Source organism: Nannobrachium achirus (assembly GCF_963921795.1).
Source record: "Nannobrachium achirus genome assembly, chromosome: 10".
NCBI lineage: Eukaryota > Metazoa > Chordata > Actinopteri > Myctophiformes > Myctophidae > Nannobrachium > Nannobrachium achirus.
Genome location: NC_137819.1, coordinates 42,105,282 through 42,125,911, shown reverse-complemented (window position 1 = coordinate 42,125,911; position 20,630 = coordinate 42,105,282). Strand labels below are relative to the sequence as shown.

The following is a 20,630-nucleotide window of genomic DNA, read 5'->3' as shown; positions in this document are numbered from 1 at the left end:
CTCACCCAAATTAACCTTGTCCGTCCGTCAGTCTCTCTCTGTCTCTCTGTCTCTCTCTCTCTGTCTTTCTCTCTCTCTGCTCTCTCTCTCTCTCTGTCTCTCTCTCTCATATACAGATACAGTATACTTGACTTTCTTTCTTTGCTTGTCCTCATCCTACTTGCGGATTACACCAGTGTCTACTCTCTGTGGATTATGTGGTCGTCACGCACTGAAATTTTTCACCTAATCCCATTTACAACTCACTGACAGTGTTTCGTTTGTGTTTTTTTTTTCTAGCACCTTAACTAATGTTCATAACTATACATCTGCTGTTACACTCATGGCTCACGCACCTTTTATATCTTTATCTCAGGTACCATGTATGTCGATATTTTGTATTTAGTTTTTTTGTTTGATCTCCTTTCCCCCGCTCTTCGCCTACTTCTTTCTTTTATGGAAAATAAAGTTACGATGGGAACGATGCCCAAAAACGAATTTCACCCATCTATCTTCTGTAAATCTGTGATGTGACAATAAAGCAATAAAATTCTGATTCTCTCTCTCTCTCTCTCTCTCTGTCTCTCTCTCTCTCTGTGTCTCTCTCTCTCTCTCTCTCTCTCTCTCTCTCTCTGTCTCTCTCTCTCTCTGCAGTGTGTGGAGGGACAGACAGACGGACTGTGGGTCCACTCCAGCAGAATCATGACTACTAACATCTATGAGTCTGCCGAGGCCACGCTGGGCTTCATCAGCTCCCCCTGCCTCACCAAGGTGGAACTGCGTGTGGCCTCCAGGGGGATGTCTGACCGCGACGCCCTGTCCAAGCCCGACCCCTGCGTGGTGCTCAAGATGCAGTCGCACGGCCAGTGGTTCGAGGTAAGGCTCTGGGAAACCTTGTATCACCAGCAGGGGTCATCAATATGTCCGTACAGAGACCGGCAGTCGTACTGCGTCGCCGGCAGTAGTACTGGCGTCGCCACTAACTGCCGCGGCAGGGTTAGGGTTAGGTTTAGGTCCACCATAACTCTAGGACCACCATAACTCTGAGAAATACGAGTCAAATGGAGGCTTTCCAGACTGAGAAGCAAATTGACAAAACCAATCCACTGAACGTAGCGTAGCAGGCTGGTACCCAGGCTAGTCATTTAGGGCTATCTCTTGCTTTTCTGGTAATATTATTGTCCGCTCATTTTGTATGTCCGTAGCAAAAACTGAATTTTGACAAAAAGAATCATTTGGGGAAATCTCGCTCTTTCGACGAGTCATTCTTTCGACTATGAGCGTCAGCAGGATAGCTACTCACCTGCGACACGGTTACTGAGGTTAGGGTTAGGGTTTAGGTTAGGTTAGGTTAGAGCCTAGGTTAACATTCACCCACGTCGGCAGGTTAGCTACTCTCCCACGTTGGCAGGTTAGCATTTCACCAGGTTAACATTCATTCACCTGTGTCGAACAGATGCTATGTCACAATATCAACATGCTCCCGAATCATTTTGGAGGTGCATGGCACACTTGATTCCGTCCGCCTGATGACATAAAGTTGTTTTAGTCAGGAACATTCACGTCAAAGTAGATGTAACCATTTATTGCATAAATGGAATACAGTTAATCTTGGCGTTTCAAGGGCTCTGCGTTCGGAGATGTTCCTTGAATTTTGTGCAAGCTTTTCTGAACATGCTAAGCAAAATCAGGGAACGCTAAGCAATATCCCCCATAGGGATACAATAGCAGAACAATAGCAGTACGTGACATGACATTTATCAGACAATCAACTTAATCAGACAATCACAAGTATTGAGCTTGAGCGTGTGGGAGGAAACAGTCTGGCTCGCAGGACTAGGGGGTGGGAATGGAACAGGGTGGAGATGGAGAGGATGGGAGTGGGAGGCTTGGTGTAGTGATGGGTCGTAATGGATGTGGGCTTATGTGGTGGGTGGTAATGCGTGTCTTTGTCGTTTTGTGCTTGTGTGTGTGTGTGTACGTTTGTGACAAACACACACACACACACACACGCACGCACGCACGCACGCGCGCGCACACACACACACACACACACACACACACACACACACACACACACACACACACACACACACACACACACACACACACACACACACACACAGTTGAAGAGGATCGCTGAGTCACAGTTTTTAAAGATTTATTCTTAGGAAGGGGCGACCCCATATCCAGGCCACCCAATTCATTCATTTTAAAAACGTGTTAAATGGGATATTCTGCATAACGAGTACTTTTACTTTTGGTTCTTTAAGTAAAACAATGTAGTACTTTTTCCACCACTGCTAATACGGTACTTGTACCTGATTTATACTTGGTTGCGTATCGTGTCAAGCTACCAAATCTATCTGGTCTACAAGCTTGCATGCAAACGCAGACGCGCACCGTGACCGCGTCGTGACAGACAGTCTCCCATAGACAGGTTAGTTTTTTTCTTCCAAAGCCAGGCCACCTGCGTCCTGCACATATCTGAACGTACATCAGGCTTTAGCTGCCTGAACCAGCAGTCACCGCTGTCATTTTCCAATTTGAACACATCCCTGTAGGGATTCTGCAGACTCCAACACCGCCGGAAAAGCCCTCAGGCGTGATATTGGATGGTTGATTGGCAAATGACTACAAAGTAAACAAGGGACTGTGACCCAGGGACATGCTGGGTCCCTGATTCAGCCCGGGAAAAAGAGTTGTAGAAGCCCTCATTGCATGCTATAGAGAGAGAGATCTCTCTCTATAGCGCTGCTGCTACTCAAAGATTTGCCATTTCAGATCATGACAAGTGACAAGCCAGTGGGCCAATTACATGAGTTATATTTCGTCATTGTCGGGTGGAAACCTTGTATGTCCAAAACCGTTTTAAAAATTATTTAAACTAGTGAAAACAGCCGATCTATAAGCACATAACGCCTTGCACCGCGAGGCGTTGTGTGCTTGTAGATCTGCTGTTTTCACTACTTTTGTGCGACAGCCTTTCATGATGAAGCAGGGATTTGCTTTGCGAAAAAATGTACAAATTTGAAACTTAGAGATACAAGGTTTCTGCCCGACAGTGACGATTTACTTTGTTGGCCGCCCAGCCCCCAAAATGGAACGAAGGCCGACATTTTATTTTAATTATTTTTCCTAATGGCCACTATTTCACATTCCAAGTGCGTTTGTCTTATACTATGCCGCTATTTCAAAGCCCCCTCAGCCCTCAGGTAATATATTTTTCAGCAAGGGGATAATACATTTTTTAAGTGGGTATATGCTTGTTGAGCTGGTCATTTTACAGTAAAAGTAGTTCTCAAGTCAAAAAAGTGTGGGCACCCCTGTGGCATTGGAACAATTCTGTTCAGTGTCTGTTATAATTGGCATCTGTGCCAATTATCACAGTGTCTGTGATAATTGGCATCTCTATCCGTGATCTATATCCTGAAACACTTGTTTTCCCAAGTTTGTGCAACTACTATTGTTTGTGTCAGTGGTTTGTATACTGCAGAATCCTTAACTCGATGGATACACACTCTCAGAGTGAAATGATCCTCAGATTTATTTTTTTGGTATGCAGCTTATGATAAGCCCCGTTGCGATGATGGATAGATATTATCACTCAGTCTCTATATCACATCCAAAGTTCCTCCATCAGATAACGATAATGTGTATGTACGAGAGTGGAGAGAGAGAGAGAGAGGGAGAGAGAGAGAGAGAGAGAGAGAGAGAGAGAGAGAGAGAGAGAGAGAGAGAGAGAGAGAGAGAGAGAGATGGTGGTAGAAGACAACATGGCGATTCATGCCAACTCCAGCCCTTTGAGGTGATTATCACAAAGGCACATTCTTATTCATCTTCCAATAATATGTTCACAGTGGTGAAAAACTACTCAATTTAAAAAATGTAGTTACCTAAAGTAGAAAGTACTCGTTATGCAGAATGTATATAATTCTTTTGAAAAAAGCAGATCTACAAGCTCAAGTTTGTAGATTGACTATTCTCAAATAGCCGAAATGTATATAGGGCTGAAGTGGGTAATGTATATATCTAGTAACTAAAGTATAACTAAAAGTACAATATTTGCCTCTGAGATTAGTAGATAAGTAAAAGTACAGACAATTTGAAACACTCCAGTAAAGTAAAAATCACACGAAGTGAGCGGTGCTATTTATATGTTAATTTCATTAAGCTTCCTGTGAAGATTGGCCAATGTGACCCTGCAACTGGGCGTACAACAAACTTTGAACTGTGTAAGTACAGTACTTGAGTAAATGTACTCAGTTACTTTCCACCACTGTATGTCTATGAGTCACACTATAAGCATACAGGCTTATGTGTAGCGCACACGTCGCTGGGTTATCAGCAGCACAAAAGAGCCAGTTGTTCACAAGTGCACTGGATAGGCTATATACTGTAGCATCGAATCATTTTTGTTTTCTGTGCTATTTAGACTACTAGACTTCTGTCTGGCTTTACTTTTTCGTTTGATATTCCAAGCAGGCAGGCAGCTATATGGTCGTTCCGAAGCTGGCCAAGAAAAGAGGAGATGGAAAAAGAAAGTTGTGAGATCAATGCTATCAGCTGCTGTCCTTCCTCTATTTATAAAGTTTGAGGAACAGCTTGCCTGCCGCACGACTTTGTCTGCTTCAAAAAAAATCACCAATTATCACATGGAGAGGTGCAAGCCATGTGATAACGACTGACTGATGAATGAAGTGGTGGGAAACGGCGCACGGCTGAAAAGCTTCATCCGAGGTGTGGGGGGGGGGATAAGAAATAAAAAGTATTATGCTTCATTTACTTTGTCACGTGCCAGTGTTGTGCTGTGCGCTGAAAATAGCAGATGTGCAAGCTCACAACACATCGTATCTCGGCACGTTGTGAGCTTGTACGTCTACTATTTTAGGCGTGCGATGCTGGCACCCAACAGATTATGAATCAGGCTTCAGTACGATGGACGATTAATTGCAATTTAGATATTTAGTAGATTTACAGTAAGCAAGTTAAAAACGAATTCATCAAATGCATAGAGATAGATCATCAGTCTAAACAGTATAATACAAAAATAAAAGACATCTGTACATTGAAACTACAAACTATAGGATGCCAGGTCAATAACCTCGCATGTGTCTACTTAACATGCTATATAAATTACATTGTAACCTTTGCATAAGACTGCAAGGTCATCAAAGCTAGGGCAATATGGGCTATAAGGTGGAGAGGTGAGTCCTCATATTGCAGCGGTTGATTGAGAGTGAGTCTGCAGTTCTAACTGCAATGGGGAGTTTGTTCCACGGTTTGGGAGCCAGTCTTGGAAGTGTGGAGCGACTTGTCCCCGATGTTTTAGGGAAGGTTCTGACAGCTTCCCTGTGTTAGCTGATCTGATGATCACAAATCCCCCTCCTGCTTCTTGCTTCTGTCTTTTGTCATCGCCGTTATCCGTTGATGAAAATATTTATCCGCATGCAGCAAGTTATCTTAATATCACATACTAGACAATGTCCTTTTACAGTTACTGATGGTGTACTGTGTTCTAAGGATCAAGGTAGTTTGTTCTCGGGGGAGGGGGGGAGAGAAGTCTCTTTAAACAGCATTGTTTTATTTTATTGTTTAAATGTCAAATGTGTTCACACAGGTGGACCGCACAGAGGTGATCCGGAGCAGCATCAACCCCGTCTTCTCCAAGATCTTCCTGGTGGACTTCTACTTCGAGGAGGTGCAGAGGCTCCGCTTCGAACTCCACGACATTAGCTCCGCCCACAATGGCCTCCGCGACGCAGACTTCCTGGGAGCCATGGAGTGTACCTTAGGACAGGTCAGTGTACCTTAGGACAGGTCAGTGTACCTTAGGACAGGTCAGTGTACCTTAGGACAGGTCAGTGTACTTTAGGACAGGTCAGTGTACTTTAGGACAGTACTTTGATTTCGTCGACTAAAACTATGACGAAAAATGATCGTTGACTGCCTTTTTTCACTGACGAAAATGAAATAAAAAAACAATAAAAACTAAGCTATGATGACCATAATTAACACTAAATATATTGTCAATTTTGTCAAAAAATTAAACTAGACTAAGATAGAGAGGGAGCAGTGTGAAGAAGTGAAGAAGAGATCCAGTAGAACTAAAACACAAGTCATTTTATGTTTGGTTGCGCTCCTGTGTTGCATTTGTGCATGAGGGAACATGGAGTGTAGGACAGGTCACGACCGTGGGAGTAGGCGTGGTATAGGACGCGGCTTCCTTCAGACAATTGTAGCAGCATTATCGTTGCTGTCGGGCAGAAACCTCTTATCTCTATATTTTAACTTGTTGTGTTTTTTCGTAAATGAATGCCCTACTTGATCATACTAGAGCGTCACACAAAAGCATGAAAAATAGCAGATCCGGAACGATGTGCGAAGCGATGCCTTTTGAGCTTGTAGATCTTTTCCTTTTGCTACTTTTGAAAAGTAATAGTTTTGGGACATAATGAAGTTTCCTCCCGACAGGGACGATACTAAGGTAATACTAACCAGTAAGACTCCCTAATCGGGAGATAAGCGACCGTCAGGTTGCAACGTGAATTTAGGCCAAAATGTGTAGGAGCAGTGTGCAAAAATGTGTTTGAAAAAAAGGCCTGACGGTGGCGCTATATGGGAGAGATCCATGTTGATGAGATTAGTGTAGACATACTGTGTACCGATTTGCGTGATTTTAGGGCAAAATCTGTAGGAGCAGTGTCCAAAAATGTGTTTGAAAAAATCGGCCTGATGATGGCGCTATATTGGACAGATCCGTGTTGATGACATGAGTGCAGACATACTGTGTAGCGATTTGCGTGATTTTAGGGCAAAATCTGTAGGAGCAGTGTCCAAAAATGTGTTTTAAAAAATCGGCCTGAAGGTGGCACTAAGTGGGACAGATCCATGGTGATGACATGAGTGTAGAGCAAGTGTGTACCGATTTGCGTGATTTTAGGGCAACATTTGTAGGAGCAGTGTCCAAAAATGTGTTTGAAGAAATTGGCCTGATGGTGGCGCTATATGGGACAGATCCATGTTGATGACATGAGTGTAGACATACTGTGTAGCGATTTGCGTGATTTTAGGGCCAAATCTGTATGAGTAGTGTCCAAAAATGTGTTTTTTGTCCCATTCAGTGGCGCTGAATGGGACAGATCCATGTTGATGAGATGAGTGTAGACATACGTGTACCGACTTGCATGATTTTAGGAGCAGTGTCCAAAAATGTGTTTTGCAAGAATCTGCCTCATGGTGGCGCTAGAAGAGGGCCATGTGAGAATTGATGGGTTTGGCAAGCAAGGAGTGTGTGTGCAAAATTTGGCATGGATCGGGGCAACGGTTGCGGAGATATGAGCAGGGCAAAAGTGTGACGTGACGTGACATGACAGACTGACGGACTGACTGACAGACAGGCGGTGGAGGTTTTGATAGTAAGTGCGACCTGACGGTCGCAATAATAGTAAAGATTAAAAAAGAGCACACATGATTGCAGCCGCCTACATGCATGCAGACATGTTCTATCAAAACATTCAATTTATACTGCGCATATTTAGTATGGGACGACAAAGAAACAGAAAATTGTTATTCACTCTGGCAAATGCAAACATATATTGTTGTTAAATCAAGAAACAATAAAAATGCAAAACGAGGTTTGCATCCAATTACAACTGTGAACCTGCCCACAGCCTCAAACTCCAGAAGACTGTTCACAAGGTCAATAAACAATGCACGGTGCATTGGGTGTGCACGACACGCTCGCACGGATGGTCGCAGCTGCAATAGACAACATTGTGTTGTCTATTGCTGACAGCATTATCGAAAATCGAAAATGGCTATTTGGCTATGCATGAATGAACAGTGAACAACACACATGTTGAAAAGTGGTATTAAAGCTACTAAAGCTACTAAGTCACTAGTACCAATTATTTATTTCAGTAACATAAATATATTGCTATGGCCCTCCATTCCCTACAACAGTAGTTCTCGCGAAACCCCTCAAAATAATCATATATTAACTGGGGACCCCCCAAAATAATCATATTTGAACTGAGGACACCTCAAAATAATCATATTTGAATGGGGACCCCTACCCTGACAAGCATTTAGAATTGTAGGAGTTGAGGCATAACATTTAGTTTGACTCGGTTCCACAGATAGATATTGTGATAATAGCAGATCTTCAAGCTCACAAAATCTTGCCTCTTTCTTATATTATTTGACAGTTTGGTCTCAGGGTCAGCATTTAAAAAGACAGAAAAAAATAAAATAAAATAAATAATCATACCATACTCTTTCAAAAATAATAAAAAGGTACTTCATAGTCTGAGTAAAAACAGTGCAAATAATATTGCATAAAGTCCAATTAATCTGTCATGATTTGGTTCATCTGTCATATTGACTACTGTCCTTCTACCAATGCTACGGGAAAAAAACACTATTATAAAGTGTGTGGTGTGGGAGGAGATGCTCTCTGGTCTGTGGTGTCTCAGCATGTGTCCCTCCACACGAACAGAGGCTGAGCAGGATGATGTGGATCCTTAAGGATGCTCTGTGCTCTCCTCCTACAGCGCTGTGTGTAGATTGTGTCCCTGGCAGGGAGATCTGAGCCAATGATTCTCTCTGCAGTTTTGACAACGCGTTGGAGCGATTTCCTCTCAGTTTGGGTATAGTGGTCCCGCTGGTGAGGATGCTTTCCACAAGTCCTCTGTATAGTACAGCGGATAATAGGTGCAATCGTTCACTTAGTGATACAAGCGTGAAAATTGGTACACATCATCTTTGGTGGCCACTCTTCGATTTAAGAAACCGGGCCACTTGAAAATCCAAGATGGCCGCCCCCGAAATCCAAGATGTCCGTCCAAAAACGTGTTTTTTCCTTTATAACTCTAAATGCATTGATTTTAAGACCCATAAACATAATAAAAGTTGAATATAAAGTTGGGCATTGCGGATGTTTTGGTACCAAGTATGTGTCTGTATCTATTACAGTTCTTGAGATACAGCATATAGGTACTTTTACGGACTCAGGTGTACCTATATGCTGTATCTCAAGAACTATAATAGATACATACATGTACTTGGTACCAAAATATCCACAATTATATTCAACATTAATACATTTATGGGTCATAAAATCAATGCATTTGGAGTTATAAAGGAGAAACTACGTTTTTGGACGGACATCTTGGATTTCGGGGGCCGCCATCTTTGATTTTCAAGTGGCCCGGTTTCTTAAATCGAAGAGTGGCCTCCAAAGATGATGTGTACCAATTTTCACGCTTGTATCACCAAGTGAACGATTCTCCCAAAATACTGCTGTTAGCCGCTGTACTAGTAGGCCAGGCTGAGGACTGAGTCCAGCCTTCTTCAGCATCCCAACGAAGTACAGCCGCTGCTATGCTTTTCTCACTGCAGCAACAGTGTTTTAAGTCCAGCTCAGATTTTTTGGCACATGAAGGTCAAGGAACGAAAAGCTGTCTGCCTGCTCTACCTCTGTCCCCTTGATGGTGAGAGGTGTGGGAGGTCCCCTCATAAAATCCTGAATTACTTTGTTCCCTGCCTAACAAGGCCCAGGATGGTCGTGTCAGAATAGCTAATTGAAAGCTCTATTAAAAATGAAAAGTCTTTAGTTCTCTCTTGAGCGCACCAACAGACGGTGGAGCTCTTAGCTGGTCCGGGAGTGAGTTCCACAGTTGAGGGGCAGCTGAACAGAAAGCCTGGTCGCCCCTCGTGCGGAGCTTGATGGGAGGGTGGTATGTGTTCCATAGGGGAGGTTGTGGGTGGAGGTTTGTGGCTCAAGCAGTTGCTTGTGGTAGGAGGGGGCATTACCATGGATGCATTGATGGCAGGCACGTGCACACTAGGCATGAAAGGGGGCTTGAGCCCCTGCCCTTTTACCCATCTGTAAAAAGTGCCCTCTCCAGACCATGACTTCAGTTTTCGCGATGGTGAAAGAACTGGAAATGCCCCTCTTTCCATGCCATACCTTAAGGCAGCATTCAAGAGAATTGCCTTTTCCTGAACTCTCCTGAACTTGAATGCAGCATCTTATGTTGAAAGAATTGCCCTCTCTGTGTAGAAATGCATGCTGTATACCACATTGCCCTTTTTATGCTTTGTTCAGTGTGGTATCAAGTACTGAAATAGCCGACCTCCAAGCTCACAACGCGTCGCAGCACGTTGTGAGCTTGGAGGCCTGCTATTTTCAATATTTCGACCAAAAGGCCCTTTTAGATATTTCAGCCTCTGCCTCTCTAACGTTCTCTGCACGTCCCTGATAGATGGCATAACAGGGAGATGTTGTATTCTGTCCTGGAGGAGACGTGAAGCCAACGCAGTGAATGGAGAAAGGGTTTGATGTGCTCCTATTTACACACTTTCATCAGGATCGCAGCAGCGCTGAGCACAATACGTAAACACAGCTGATGATGAGTGCACGCTTTCACAGCTGAACGCACGGAAACACCGTATAAAACGATGAGTGAAGCGGAGCATGCTCGCCTGCATCCATGGTGCACCTCACTGGTTGCTTTGATAAAAGGGAGTGTGCATGTACTGTATGGCAACATGCTGGCGTGTGAAAGGCTTGTGTGCATTCAGAGTCTTTACCGCCCCCACCTTCCATCTGTGTCGCTCCTTCACTTATTTCCTGTCAACTTTCCCAGCGTCTGACTCAATAAAGAGAAAATAATAAAGATCTTGGCCACTCTCCCCTTTAAACATGTAAGCCCTATTTTATACTTTGTCACATGATAGTTGCGACCGTCAGGTCGCAGTTACTATCAAAACCTCCACCGGCTGTCAGTCTGTCTGTCTGTCTGTCTGTCTGTCTGTCAGTCAGTCACGTCACACTTTTCCCCTACTCATATCTCCGCCACCGTTGCCCCTATCCATGCCAAACTTTGCACACACACTCGTTGGCTGCCAAACCACAACCTCCACCCCTCATTTCTCACATTCCCCTCTTCTAGTGCCACCATGAGGCCGATTATTCCAAAACAAATTTTTGGACACTGCTCCTACAGATTTTGCCCTAAAATCATGCAAAGCGGTACACATTATGTCTACAGTCATGTCATCAACATGGATCTGTCCCATTTAGCGCCACCAATGGCACTTACAGGCCTATTTATGTATACATGTGACCTGACGGTCGCTTATCTCCCGATTAGGGAGTCTTACTGGTGTTGAGAGCTTCTAGATGCTCTTCTTTTCCCTTGCTGTTTCTAGTCCAAAAATGCCAGTGCCAAGCTAAAAGTGGTTAAATGAACGAAAAGAAAACCTTTACTTTCAGGCGTACAATTACGCAGCGTAACATTAAAGGAACGCATCATCAGGTATTGTCTTTGATATTAATTGAGACGACATTGTCGACTTTGAGGTTTGAAGTGGCCCACCCTCTAAAGTGTGTTGGATCATTTGGATGGATGTTATTGTCTGGAGACCTGAGGTCAGACCGTATCACGTCCACACAGTGGTGTACCGGGCCAGACTGACATGCTGGAGGGACAAATCCCAGTGGGCCGCAGCGTCGGTGTGGTGAGCTGTCAAAAAATCCATAGTTTTTCCAGCCTGTCTCTCTCTGCAGGGCCCTCTCTCTCACTCTCTGAGGGCCTGTCATTCGAGGTGGGCATGAGAGCGTGTAGCATACGTACGTGTTCTAGGACTGGAGCTCGCTGGACAATCACAGCAAAGTTTAAGCCAGGACTCACACTGCTGCAGGAGGTTTGGGAAGACTTAACCCCCGATTCAGTTCAACTTGTGCTTATATCGTAGCATCAGCAACAGAAGAAGAAGGGGTGGGCAAGGGAAGAGAGATTAATGAAAATGAGCAAATTGTCTACATATTTACACATAGTACCGTATATCTATCCGTTGCCTTAAAGGGGTTATGCCACCTTAAGGGTTACTGTCACCTTAAGAAATTATATTAAAAACAAGTTAATATTTGTTTGATGTCATTGTGGGAATGCACGATAAGCCAATCAAATTAATTAATTGACTGTTACTTACTGTATGTCTGCACAATGTACATTTTCTTCCCATCGCCCGCAGGCTCGCTCTCACAGTCACAGCCCTCACAACTTCTCTGCTCCCACATGGCTAGCTAGCTGGGCTAGCACTAAAGCTAACCAGCTAAAGACACACATTTATATATGAATCTGTGGCTATAAAAATTATATTTCCGGTGGTTACTGGTTGTTACTTCCCCATTGTTCATGGGAATATGCTTGTTTATGTTTATTCATTGAAATGGAAAACACGATGTTTTCACTGAGTTGGGCAGCTGCGCTCGAACTCATCCTCGAACTGCATGCGGCTGGCCAGTATAGATGTGACGTTCGCGAACGAATCAAGTCTTTTGAACGGCTCTTTGAAATGAACGATATGATTCGGTTCACAGTAGGGAGCCGTTCCTTTCTAATGAACAGTGGTGGGAAAAGTACTCAATTTCAGAGATCCAGCTCACTTCAAATAGCCATAAATCCCATATCTGCTGGCCAGGCTGTCTCCTGTCTGTCTCTCTACTCCTCCGAGTGGAGGGGGCTGCGCTACGGGGGATGGGATCATTTGATTCAGAGATTTCAGACCGTTTTAAAAAAGACCACGTGACCTACTGTATCCTACTGTATCATAGGCCTACTATTATAATTTCGGGGCGTGGCAGGACCCCTTTAAGTACCTGAGGTAAGACATAAAGGTGCGTGGGCATACTGTAGCAGCAGACATATATGATAGATAGATGCCTGCACGGCTTACAAGACACTCACAAACATAGTACATACATACACCAAGATACACCACAAACATAGTACATACATACACCAAGATACACCACAAACAAAATACAAAAGAAAAACGTATTGATTGTCCACGCTGTGATTTACGGATACAATGTTCTCCAACGCAACTGCCATGCCTTCTCTATGAATTTAGCTAGAACAAACACTTCCTTATTGAACAACCGGCGTAACATAAATTATTCAGACATCCAAAACAAATCTCGATTTTTGCCTTTCATTTTTTCAAATAAAGAATTTCTTAAAGGAGCTATAGTCAACTTTTTCTTGAAAAACGGACGCTAAAATAAAAATAATGTTTGGAAAATATTTTATTAAAAAGATTAAGCTTCATATGTGTTTCTTTTAAAAAATGACCACAAAAAGCGTAAAATAATGATAAAATAATCATTTTGACCGTTGTCAGGCTGACTTTGTTTACATTCCTCTTCTATTCTTTTATATGGATTCCATATAACAGAATAGAAGAGGGATGTAGACAAAGTCAGCCTGACAAGAAAAAGTTGACTCCTTTAAGTCATGGTACAGTGGACAGTGAAAAACAAAATGAAACTCATCCTCCACAGCTCCCAAATCACAAAGAACACACAAACACTGCTCCTCAGGAATACCAGTATACCGGTACCTACCCAGTACCCACCTCAACTGCCAGAAGTAATGCACCTGATCTTTTGGGCTTTTATGCCTTTATTGATAGGACAGTAGACTGACAGGAAACGGGGGAGAGATGGGGAATGACATGCGGCAAAGGTCGTCCGGATTGGGAATCGAAACAGCACCGCCGCCCGCCAGGCATCCATGCTTATGTGGCAATGCCTAAGTGGTATGCGCCTGGACCAGTAGGCCAGCGGGCGCCCCAATGCACCAGATCTTAACTGGACACAGAGGGTTTATATACCGGTACTGATACACTGTACTGTATATAACATGATATGCTATGTATTCAAGTTACAAGACAAAAAAGCCTGTTTTACATGGGATTAAGGTGCAAAGTGTCACCATGTGTCGACCACATAGTCCATAGCTCCACCGTATAGCCTACTCGGTCGCTACTATGTTGCGGCTGTAAAACGGTGAATGTTGCATTTATATAGAGCCTTTTATCCAAGGCACTTCACTTAGATTGTGCATTACATTCACACATTAGGGGTTCGGCGTCTTGCCCAAGGACACTTCGACACTAGATTGTGCATTACATTCACACATTAGGGGTTCGGCGTCTTGCCCAAGGACACTTCGACACTAGATTGTGCATTACATTCACACATTAGGGCTTCGGCGTCTAGCCCAAGGACACTTCGACACTAACTCTGGGGAAGCCCGCAATTGAACTGGGAACCTTCCGGTTCCCTAATGGCCGCTCTACCTCCTGAGCCCCTGAATGGATAACAACGGATAAATTGTTTTGGGCTTTTTGCTGCAGTTTATATGCTGTGTACGTGTGCAGTATCAGTGACCTTGTGGTTAGAGTGTCCGCCCTGAGATTGCGAGGTCGGGGTTCAATTCCCTGTAGCCCGGTTATTCCAAAGGCTATAACAATGGGATGGGTCCCAATGCCTCCCTGCTTGGCACTCAGCATCAAGGGTTGGATTGGGGGTAAGTCCCTGTGGTATGCTAGTCTCACGTCCAGGGGATGTACTTTTACATCAAGCCGCCTCACGCTACAGAAACAGGAGATAGGCTCCTGTCCTGTGGGCCCCATGTCTCCACAAGGCTTACTTATTATTACTTCAGGCACTTGGACACATAAGACATTAAAGGGGGCTTTAGCTCCTGCCCTTTCACCCGCCTGTAAATTGTGCCCTCTCCAAACCAGTTCAGATCACGGACCGAAAATAAAGAGATCTCCAAGCTCACAGTGCGAACGTGCTGTGAGCTTAGAGGTCGGCTATTTTTGGATATTTTCACAAAGAGTTTTGACATTTCAGCTCCTTCCTCTCTGCACATTCTCTGCATGTTCCTGTATTACTTATTATGCAACTCTATCTTCTACTGTTTGTTTGTTTGTTTGTTTGTTTTTTAGCCCCAACTTCTCTACCTCAAGAGGTCTTGCTTTTTGCCGTGCCGCCATTGCAAATAATAATATGTTCTTAATGACTTGCCTGCAGGTTAAATAAAAAAATATTATAAAGATAGAAATACCCCACTATCTAGATCAGGGGTCAGCAACCTTTTTGAAATGAAGTGCCATGTTTTTATTTTCTAGAATGTCAGTGTGCCATGTCAACATACATTTTAATGACAAATATTTTTGCCATATATTGATTGGCAGGACATTGTTATAACGATCATTAGACCCAGAGCAATAATTCACCTATTTCCCCGACTCCTTCCTCAGTCAGAGTTTTAATGAATGTAGAATTTTTTGCAAGATGTAATTTGCTATAAATGAGCTAACTTCATTTAATTGACCACGTTTAAAACAAAATAATTACAAATATTTTTACATATTTTGAGTGGCAGCAGGACATTGTTATAACGATCATTAGACCCATGCAGAGCAATAACCCAGTAAACACCAGCCGTCATCTAGACCTATGGTCTAGGGTTAGCCCTCATTTGAACCGTCTATCGTTAGTCTGTCTATAGACCGATTGTAGCTGATTACATTTAATCCATTATTCCATACTTGTTTACAAAAACAGCTTTAATATGCACACCTGGGTTTCAAATATTGGAATAAAGTAATTTTAAGAGCCAATTTCACTATATAGTCTAGTTTAGTTGTAGCCGTCATCTGAACGCTTCCGTTTAGGACAAACGTGTGTTAGACCATCTTTTTTTTAAATACATTTTTATCAGGTTGTTCATTATCGGATGCTAACAGTATAGCTTGAAATGATTAGATCTCCCGGTTCTACCTTAATAGTTGTAGTTTGCATCCACTGAGCAGTTTTCTGGTCATTGCACGTCTTTTATCCGTCTATAAAAAGCTGGGCAATAAGTCCTTTGAAAAATTCTGTAATAAATAAAAAAGTGTAATAAATAATGCCGTGGTGCTGACAGCATAGCCTATTACTTCTCTGAGTTACATTCATTCTGACAGCAATATAAACACATACACGTACGGCTGTTCGACTCTCCCCACATCCCCACGTACCCCACCATTCAATGATAATGATTAAATAAAATCGTTTTATAATATGTATCAATATAAAGTTAGTTTGCCTTGTCAAGCAAAATGCACCGACCTAAAACGAACAGCGGGAGGCAATATCACATACAAATAGTGCAAGATACTCCCTCACTTTTAACAGCGGTCCTAGTCTAGCGGTTAGTGTTTGGGTCTGGTATGTAGAAGTACGTGAGTTCGAATCTGGGTGGCTACCTATGTCAAATATGAACAGCAATGAAATGCGGTATAAATTCGATCAGCTGCGGTACGACGTGAAGGTTACAGGATCTCAAAACCAAGCAATTGTGTTTTTAAACCTGCTGGCTGCCATCATTTTCACTACTTTCGGCGGCCTCTAGTGGCGAAATGTAGTCGTTTAAATGACGTTGATACAATGTCTAGTCTATACTAGACGGTGAAAAAACTTTAAAATTTAAACTCGTCACAGACCGGATCTAGCTAGACGTCCGGTTACGGCGAAGACGTCATTTGAACGCGATTTAACCCCCAAATTGCTTAGTGGGAACCCATCTATCTCCCCGACGCCCTCCCCAGTCAGAGTTCAAAGTTTTAATGAATGTAGAATGTTGTGCAAGATGTCATTTGCTAATGAGCTAACTTCATTTAATTGACCACGCTTAAAAAAAGATTTGTTTTTAACAATTTTGCTGCCATTTTAAACATAGCTCTAGTAAGCAGCTGCCAAATTGTCCTTACCTTTTAACGTGGGCACGCGCACGCATCGTGCACAAAATGTGCGCAACTCATCTAGTAGACGTGTAGACTCGGTGACAGCTTTCGAATAAAAAAAACCCCATTGAAATAGACATATCCGTTGCCACGCTGTATCCCTGCTTATCCGCCAGTGTTTACATGAAAAAACATTGAAAACAGCCAGCTGTGCGCTATGGTAACACGTGGACACGTTCGCGCACAAAACGCACGATATGTGCGGGGATCATAATCCAGGCGTGTAGAGACTGGATCAAAGTTTCCAAACGCAAAAATCGGATCGAAAAACGAGCTTTCCATTGCCGAGTAGCTTCCTCTTCTGTTACAATGTAAACCAACGGAGGCGGGACTATGGCCCAGGCGCAGACCGGATACGGAAAGCTAGATCCGGTCCAGACCGGAAATGACCGGATACAGTTAGGGGGGCGGGCCTAAAGAGCCAGAATCAGCGAAAATCAGCGATAATACTTTTAATCCTTTCATAATGATTAAAGCTAATTAAACTTCCGGGATCGATGCATGGCACCGCGGTACAGCGGGAAATCTCCGGTTTCGACGGGGATCGCAGAGTATGAGTTAAAATGCCGGTGATCACCCTCCCCTGTGTCAATGGTGCCACCTGTGCCTAAGGTTGCCTACACCTGGTCTAGAGCAACACCCGTCCTTGGTGATCTGGTCACTGATATTGTCCTTCTTCAATGTATTTGTTTTATAAAAATGTAAAAAAGACAAAGTTAATTGGAAAAGAAAAAAGTTAATTAAAAAAAGAGCCCCCTCACATATTAGAAGGTCAATATCAGTCACCAGAACCAAGGACAGGTGTTTACAATGAATATAACGTGGTTAAAATGGATTTCTTTTTATACGTTAAAATGGGTTTATATAGGAAGGGGGCATGTCTGATGAAATGAACATCAAATATCTAAAAGAAATACTGAATCAAGCAACTTAAAAATTGTCTGGGGTGCTCGCAAAAGCCTGAGTAGACGTTAAAATAACCCCAGATATTTGAAAGTGAAATATCCCTTCAAGAAAGTGCAGCGGCCCTTTGCATGGGCTTCTACAGTACGTGTCACTCAGTCACTGAATATGCTACAAAGCATTCCCCCTAAAGGGACGACAAACAAACCTCTGCAATTCTTTGTCTGCGTTATTTGCTCTTTGAAAACTGGGTGTTTTGCCGCATGCAGCCCAAGGACACACCAGGAAAAGGGTGAATTGTAAAGAATTGAGACCAGAAAACGAGGGGAAGCACGGTCTGTTCAATGACACAAGAGAGTAAATCCACGGATTTGATTACAGCCGAGTGCCAGACTTTGTCATAGAGGTTGTTTAGGAGAAAGTAGGAGAGCTCCAGAGCGGTAACTAAAAGTACAGTCTTCCCCCAGGGTATGTGGCGAGAAGCAGTGGTGTAAAGTAACTACCGGTAATTACATTTGCTAAACTTTTGGGTATTTTTTGTTTACTGGAGTATTTCCAATTTTCAATACTTTTACTTACACTCCACTATATTTCAGAGGCAAATGTTGTACCTTTACTCCACTACAATTATTTGAAAACTTTAGTTAATACTTGGCAGATTTTGATTATTATTATTTACAAAACATACATTAGGCCTACCCACTATACATTTTGGCCACTTGAAAGTAGCCAATCTACAAGCTCAAAATGCGTTGCAAGTTACATTGTGAGCTTGTACATGTAGCTAACTTTGTATTTTCAAAGGACTTTTATACATTTTGAAAACTAGTGAAATGGGACATACCGCATAATGAGTAATATGTACTTTTGGCACTTTAAGTACATTTTGATGCCAATGCTTTTGTTCTTTTAAAAAGTAATTTTAAAATTCTGTACTTTTTATATATTTTTTTATTTTATTTCTACATTGCAGTTTGATGCTTTTAGTTTACCTAAGTAAGAAATGTGAGTACTTTCCCCACCACTGGTCAGTTAGAGGTTGTTTAGGAGGATGAGTAGAGAGAGAGAGTTCCAGTCAGAGCGGTAGGTAAAAGTTCAGTCTCCCCCGCGGCCCATGGTGAGTGAGAGTTCTATATTATTAAGTCATTTTCACATTCTGTCAGACAGGGCCAGAGAGCCAGAGGTCCAGAAGGCCAGAGGGCCAGAGGGCCAGAAGGCCAGAGGGCCGGCCCGGCGGGTAGAAACAGAGGGGTTTTGAAGGTGATGCGGAACGTGAGCTGGAGTCAGAGAGCTGCATATCGTTGTTGTCGGGTGGAAACCTTGTATATCCAAAAGTGTTTGTTTTGTATTCATCATTTAAAAAATGAACTAAACTGCCGATCTACAAGCACACAACACCTTGCGGTGCGAGGCGTTTTGTGCTTGTAGATCTGCTGTTTTCACTAGTTTTGTGCGACAGCCTTGTATGATGAAGCAGGGATTTACTTAGCGAAAAAAAACGTACAAATTTGAAACTTGGAGATACAAGGTTTCTGCCCGACAGTGACGATATAGAAATGGGTCAGCGAGCGCACAGGGGGATTCAGGGCTAGTGGATAGAATGTGGATAGAAAAGTTCTATATAGAGTCTGATGTAATTTACGCATCCTACCTGGGTCTCGTTTTTTCTCCCCAAATCAGAATTCCCATAGACCTTTTTTTAAATACTGCGTCAAATAAGAACTGTTCCCAAAATAAACGAATGATCCTGAATGATTACTGAAAACTTGTTTACTTGAAAAATGGTCACCCTCCTACAATGGTTGGCAGGTTGAAAGTGGTTAAACAATCAGGACACATCGGCTGCATAATTGGCTATACCGGGAGAAAAGTCGATATGTCGGCCAGACGGAAGGAAGGAAGTCAATAAAGAAAAACAGCAGTAAAGAGATGGTACAACTGGTACATTTTGGGTTGTTGTTTTGTTATTATTTGATGTGTTATTGTACAATGCACTTTATTACAGTATGCGTGAACTTCTTCTGTCTGTGTGTGTGTGTGTGTGTGTGTGTGTGCGTGCGTGCGTGCGTGCGTTTGTGCTTGAGCACGGGCGTGTGTCTTTTGATGTGTATTTCAGATCGTCTCCCAGAGGAAACTGAGCAAAGCCCTGCTCAAGCAGGGAAACACTGCTGGCAAGTCTTCCATTACGGTAGGACGCACACGCACACGCACACACTCAATGGTATAGGTATACGTATACTGTAGGTATAGCCTATACCTGTTGGTGATCTACTGTAGCTACTCCTGTAGTTCTCAAACCTTTTCATGTTAAGGACCCCCGAAATTAGATGTATTTGGCCGTGGACCCCCATCTCCAAAAAAATGAGATTGTGTGAGGAACCTCCAGAAGCACTGATTTGAGTAAAAAAAAATCAAATATATATATTATTATATATAATATATAAGATTTGAATTTACTTTTCACGAAGCAGATCTACAAGTTCTCAGCTCAGCACAAAGTGACACGCTGCTAGCTTGTAGATCTGCTATTTTTGAATAGCCAAAGTATAACGTAAGTGGTTAAAATAATCGTGATGCTGTATTAACACATTGTGCTCAAGGACCTCCTGGGGGCCCACACTTTGTGAACCACTGATCTACTCAAGAGACACACACACACACACACACACACACACACACACACACACACACACAAGCACACGCACACGCACACACACACGCACACACAAACACACACACACACACGCACGCACGCACGCACGCACGCACGCACGCACGCACGCACGCACGCACGCGTACACACACACACACACACACACACACACACACACACACACACACACACACACACACGTGTCCTTGGAATAGGGATAATTAAGTTGATGATTACGTTCCTTTATCATCTCATTGTCCTTCGTTTTCCTCCCCCCCTTTCACTGTCTTTTACTCTCTTTTCATCTACCCCTCCATCTCTCTCTCTCTCTGTCTTTCTCTCTCTCTGTCTGTCTTTCTCTGTCTCTGTCTCTCTCTCTCTCTGTTTCTCTCTCTCTCTCTCTGTTTCTCTCTCTCTCTAAAGGTAACAGCAGAGGAGCTGT

General features: G+C 43.1%; 1 protein-coding gene across 1 annotated transcript in view; it reads left to right on the top strand.

Annotated features, from left to right (window-relative positions):
- Positions 1 to 681: 681 nt before the first annotated feature.
- The window catches only part of cpne4b (copine IVb), a gene marked incomplete at both ends in the record, with an annotated part of 50,507 nt that continues 30,558 nt past the window's right edge, over positions 682 to 20,630 (top strand). The window contains 4 exons of the mRNA XM_080735497.1: positions 682 to 855; positions 5,600 to 5,779; positions 19,652 to 19,723; positions 20,612 to 20,630. The exon at positions 20,612 to 20,630 is cut by the window's right edge and continues 56 nt beyond it. Of these exons, the coding sequence (XP_080591623.1) occupies positions 682 to 855; positions 5,600 to 5,779; positions 19,652 to 19,723; positions 20,612 to 20,630 (445 nt within the window). The remainder of the gene's footprint in view (positions 856 to 5,599; positions 5,780 to 19,651; positions 19,724 to 20,611) is intronic.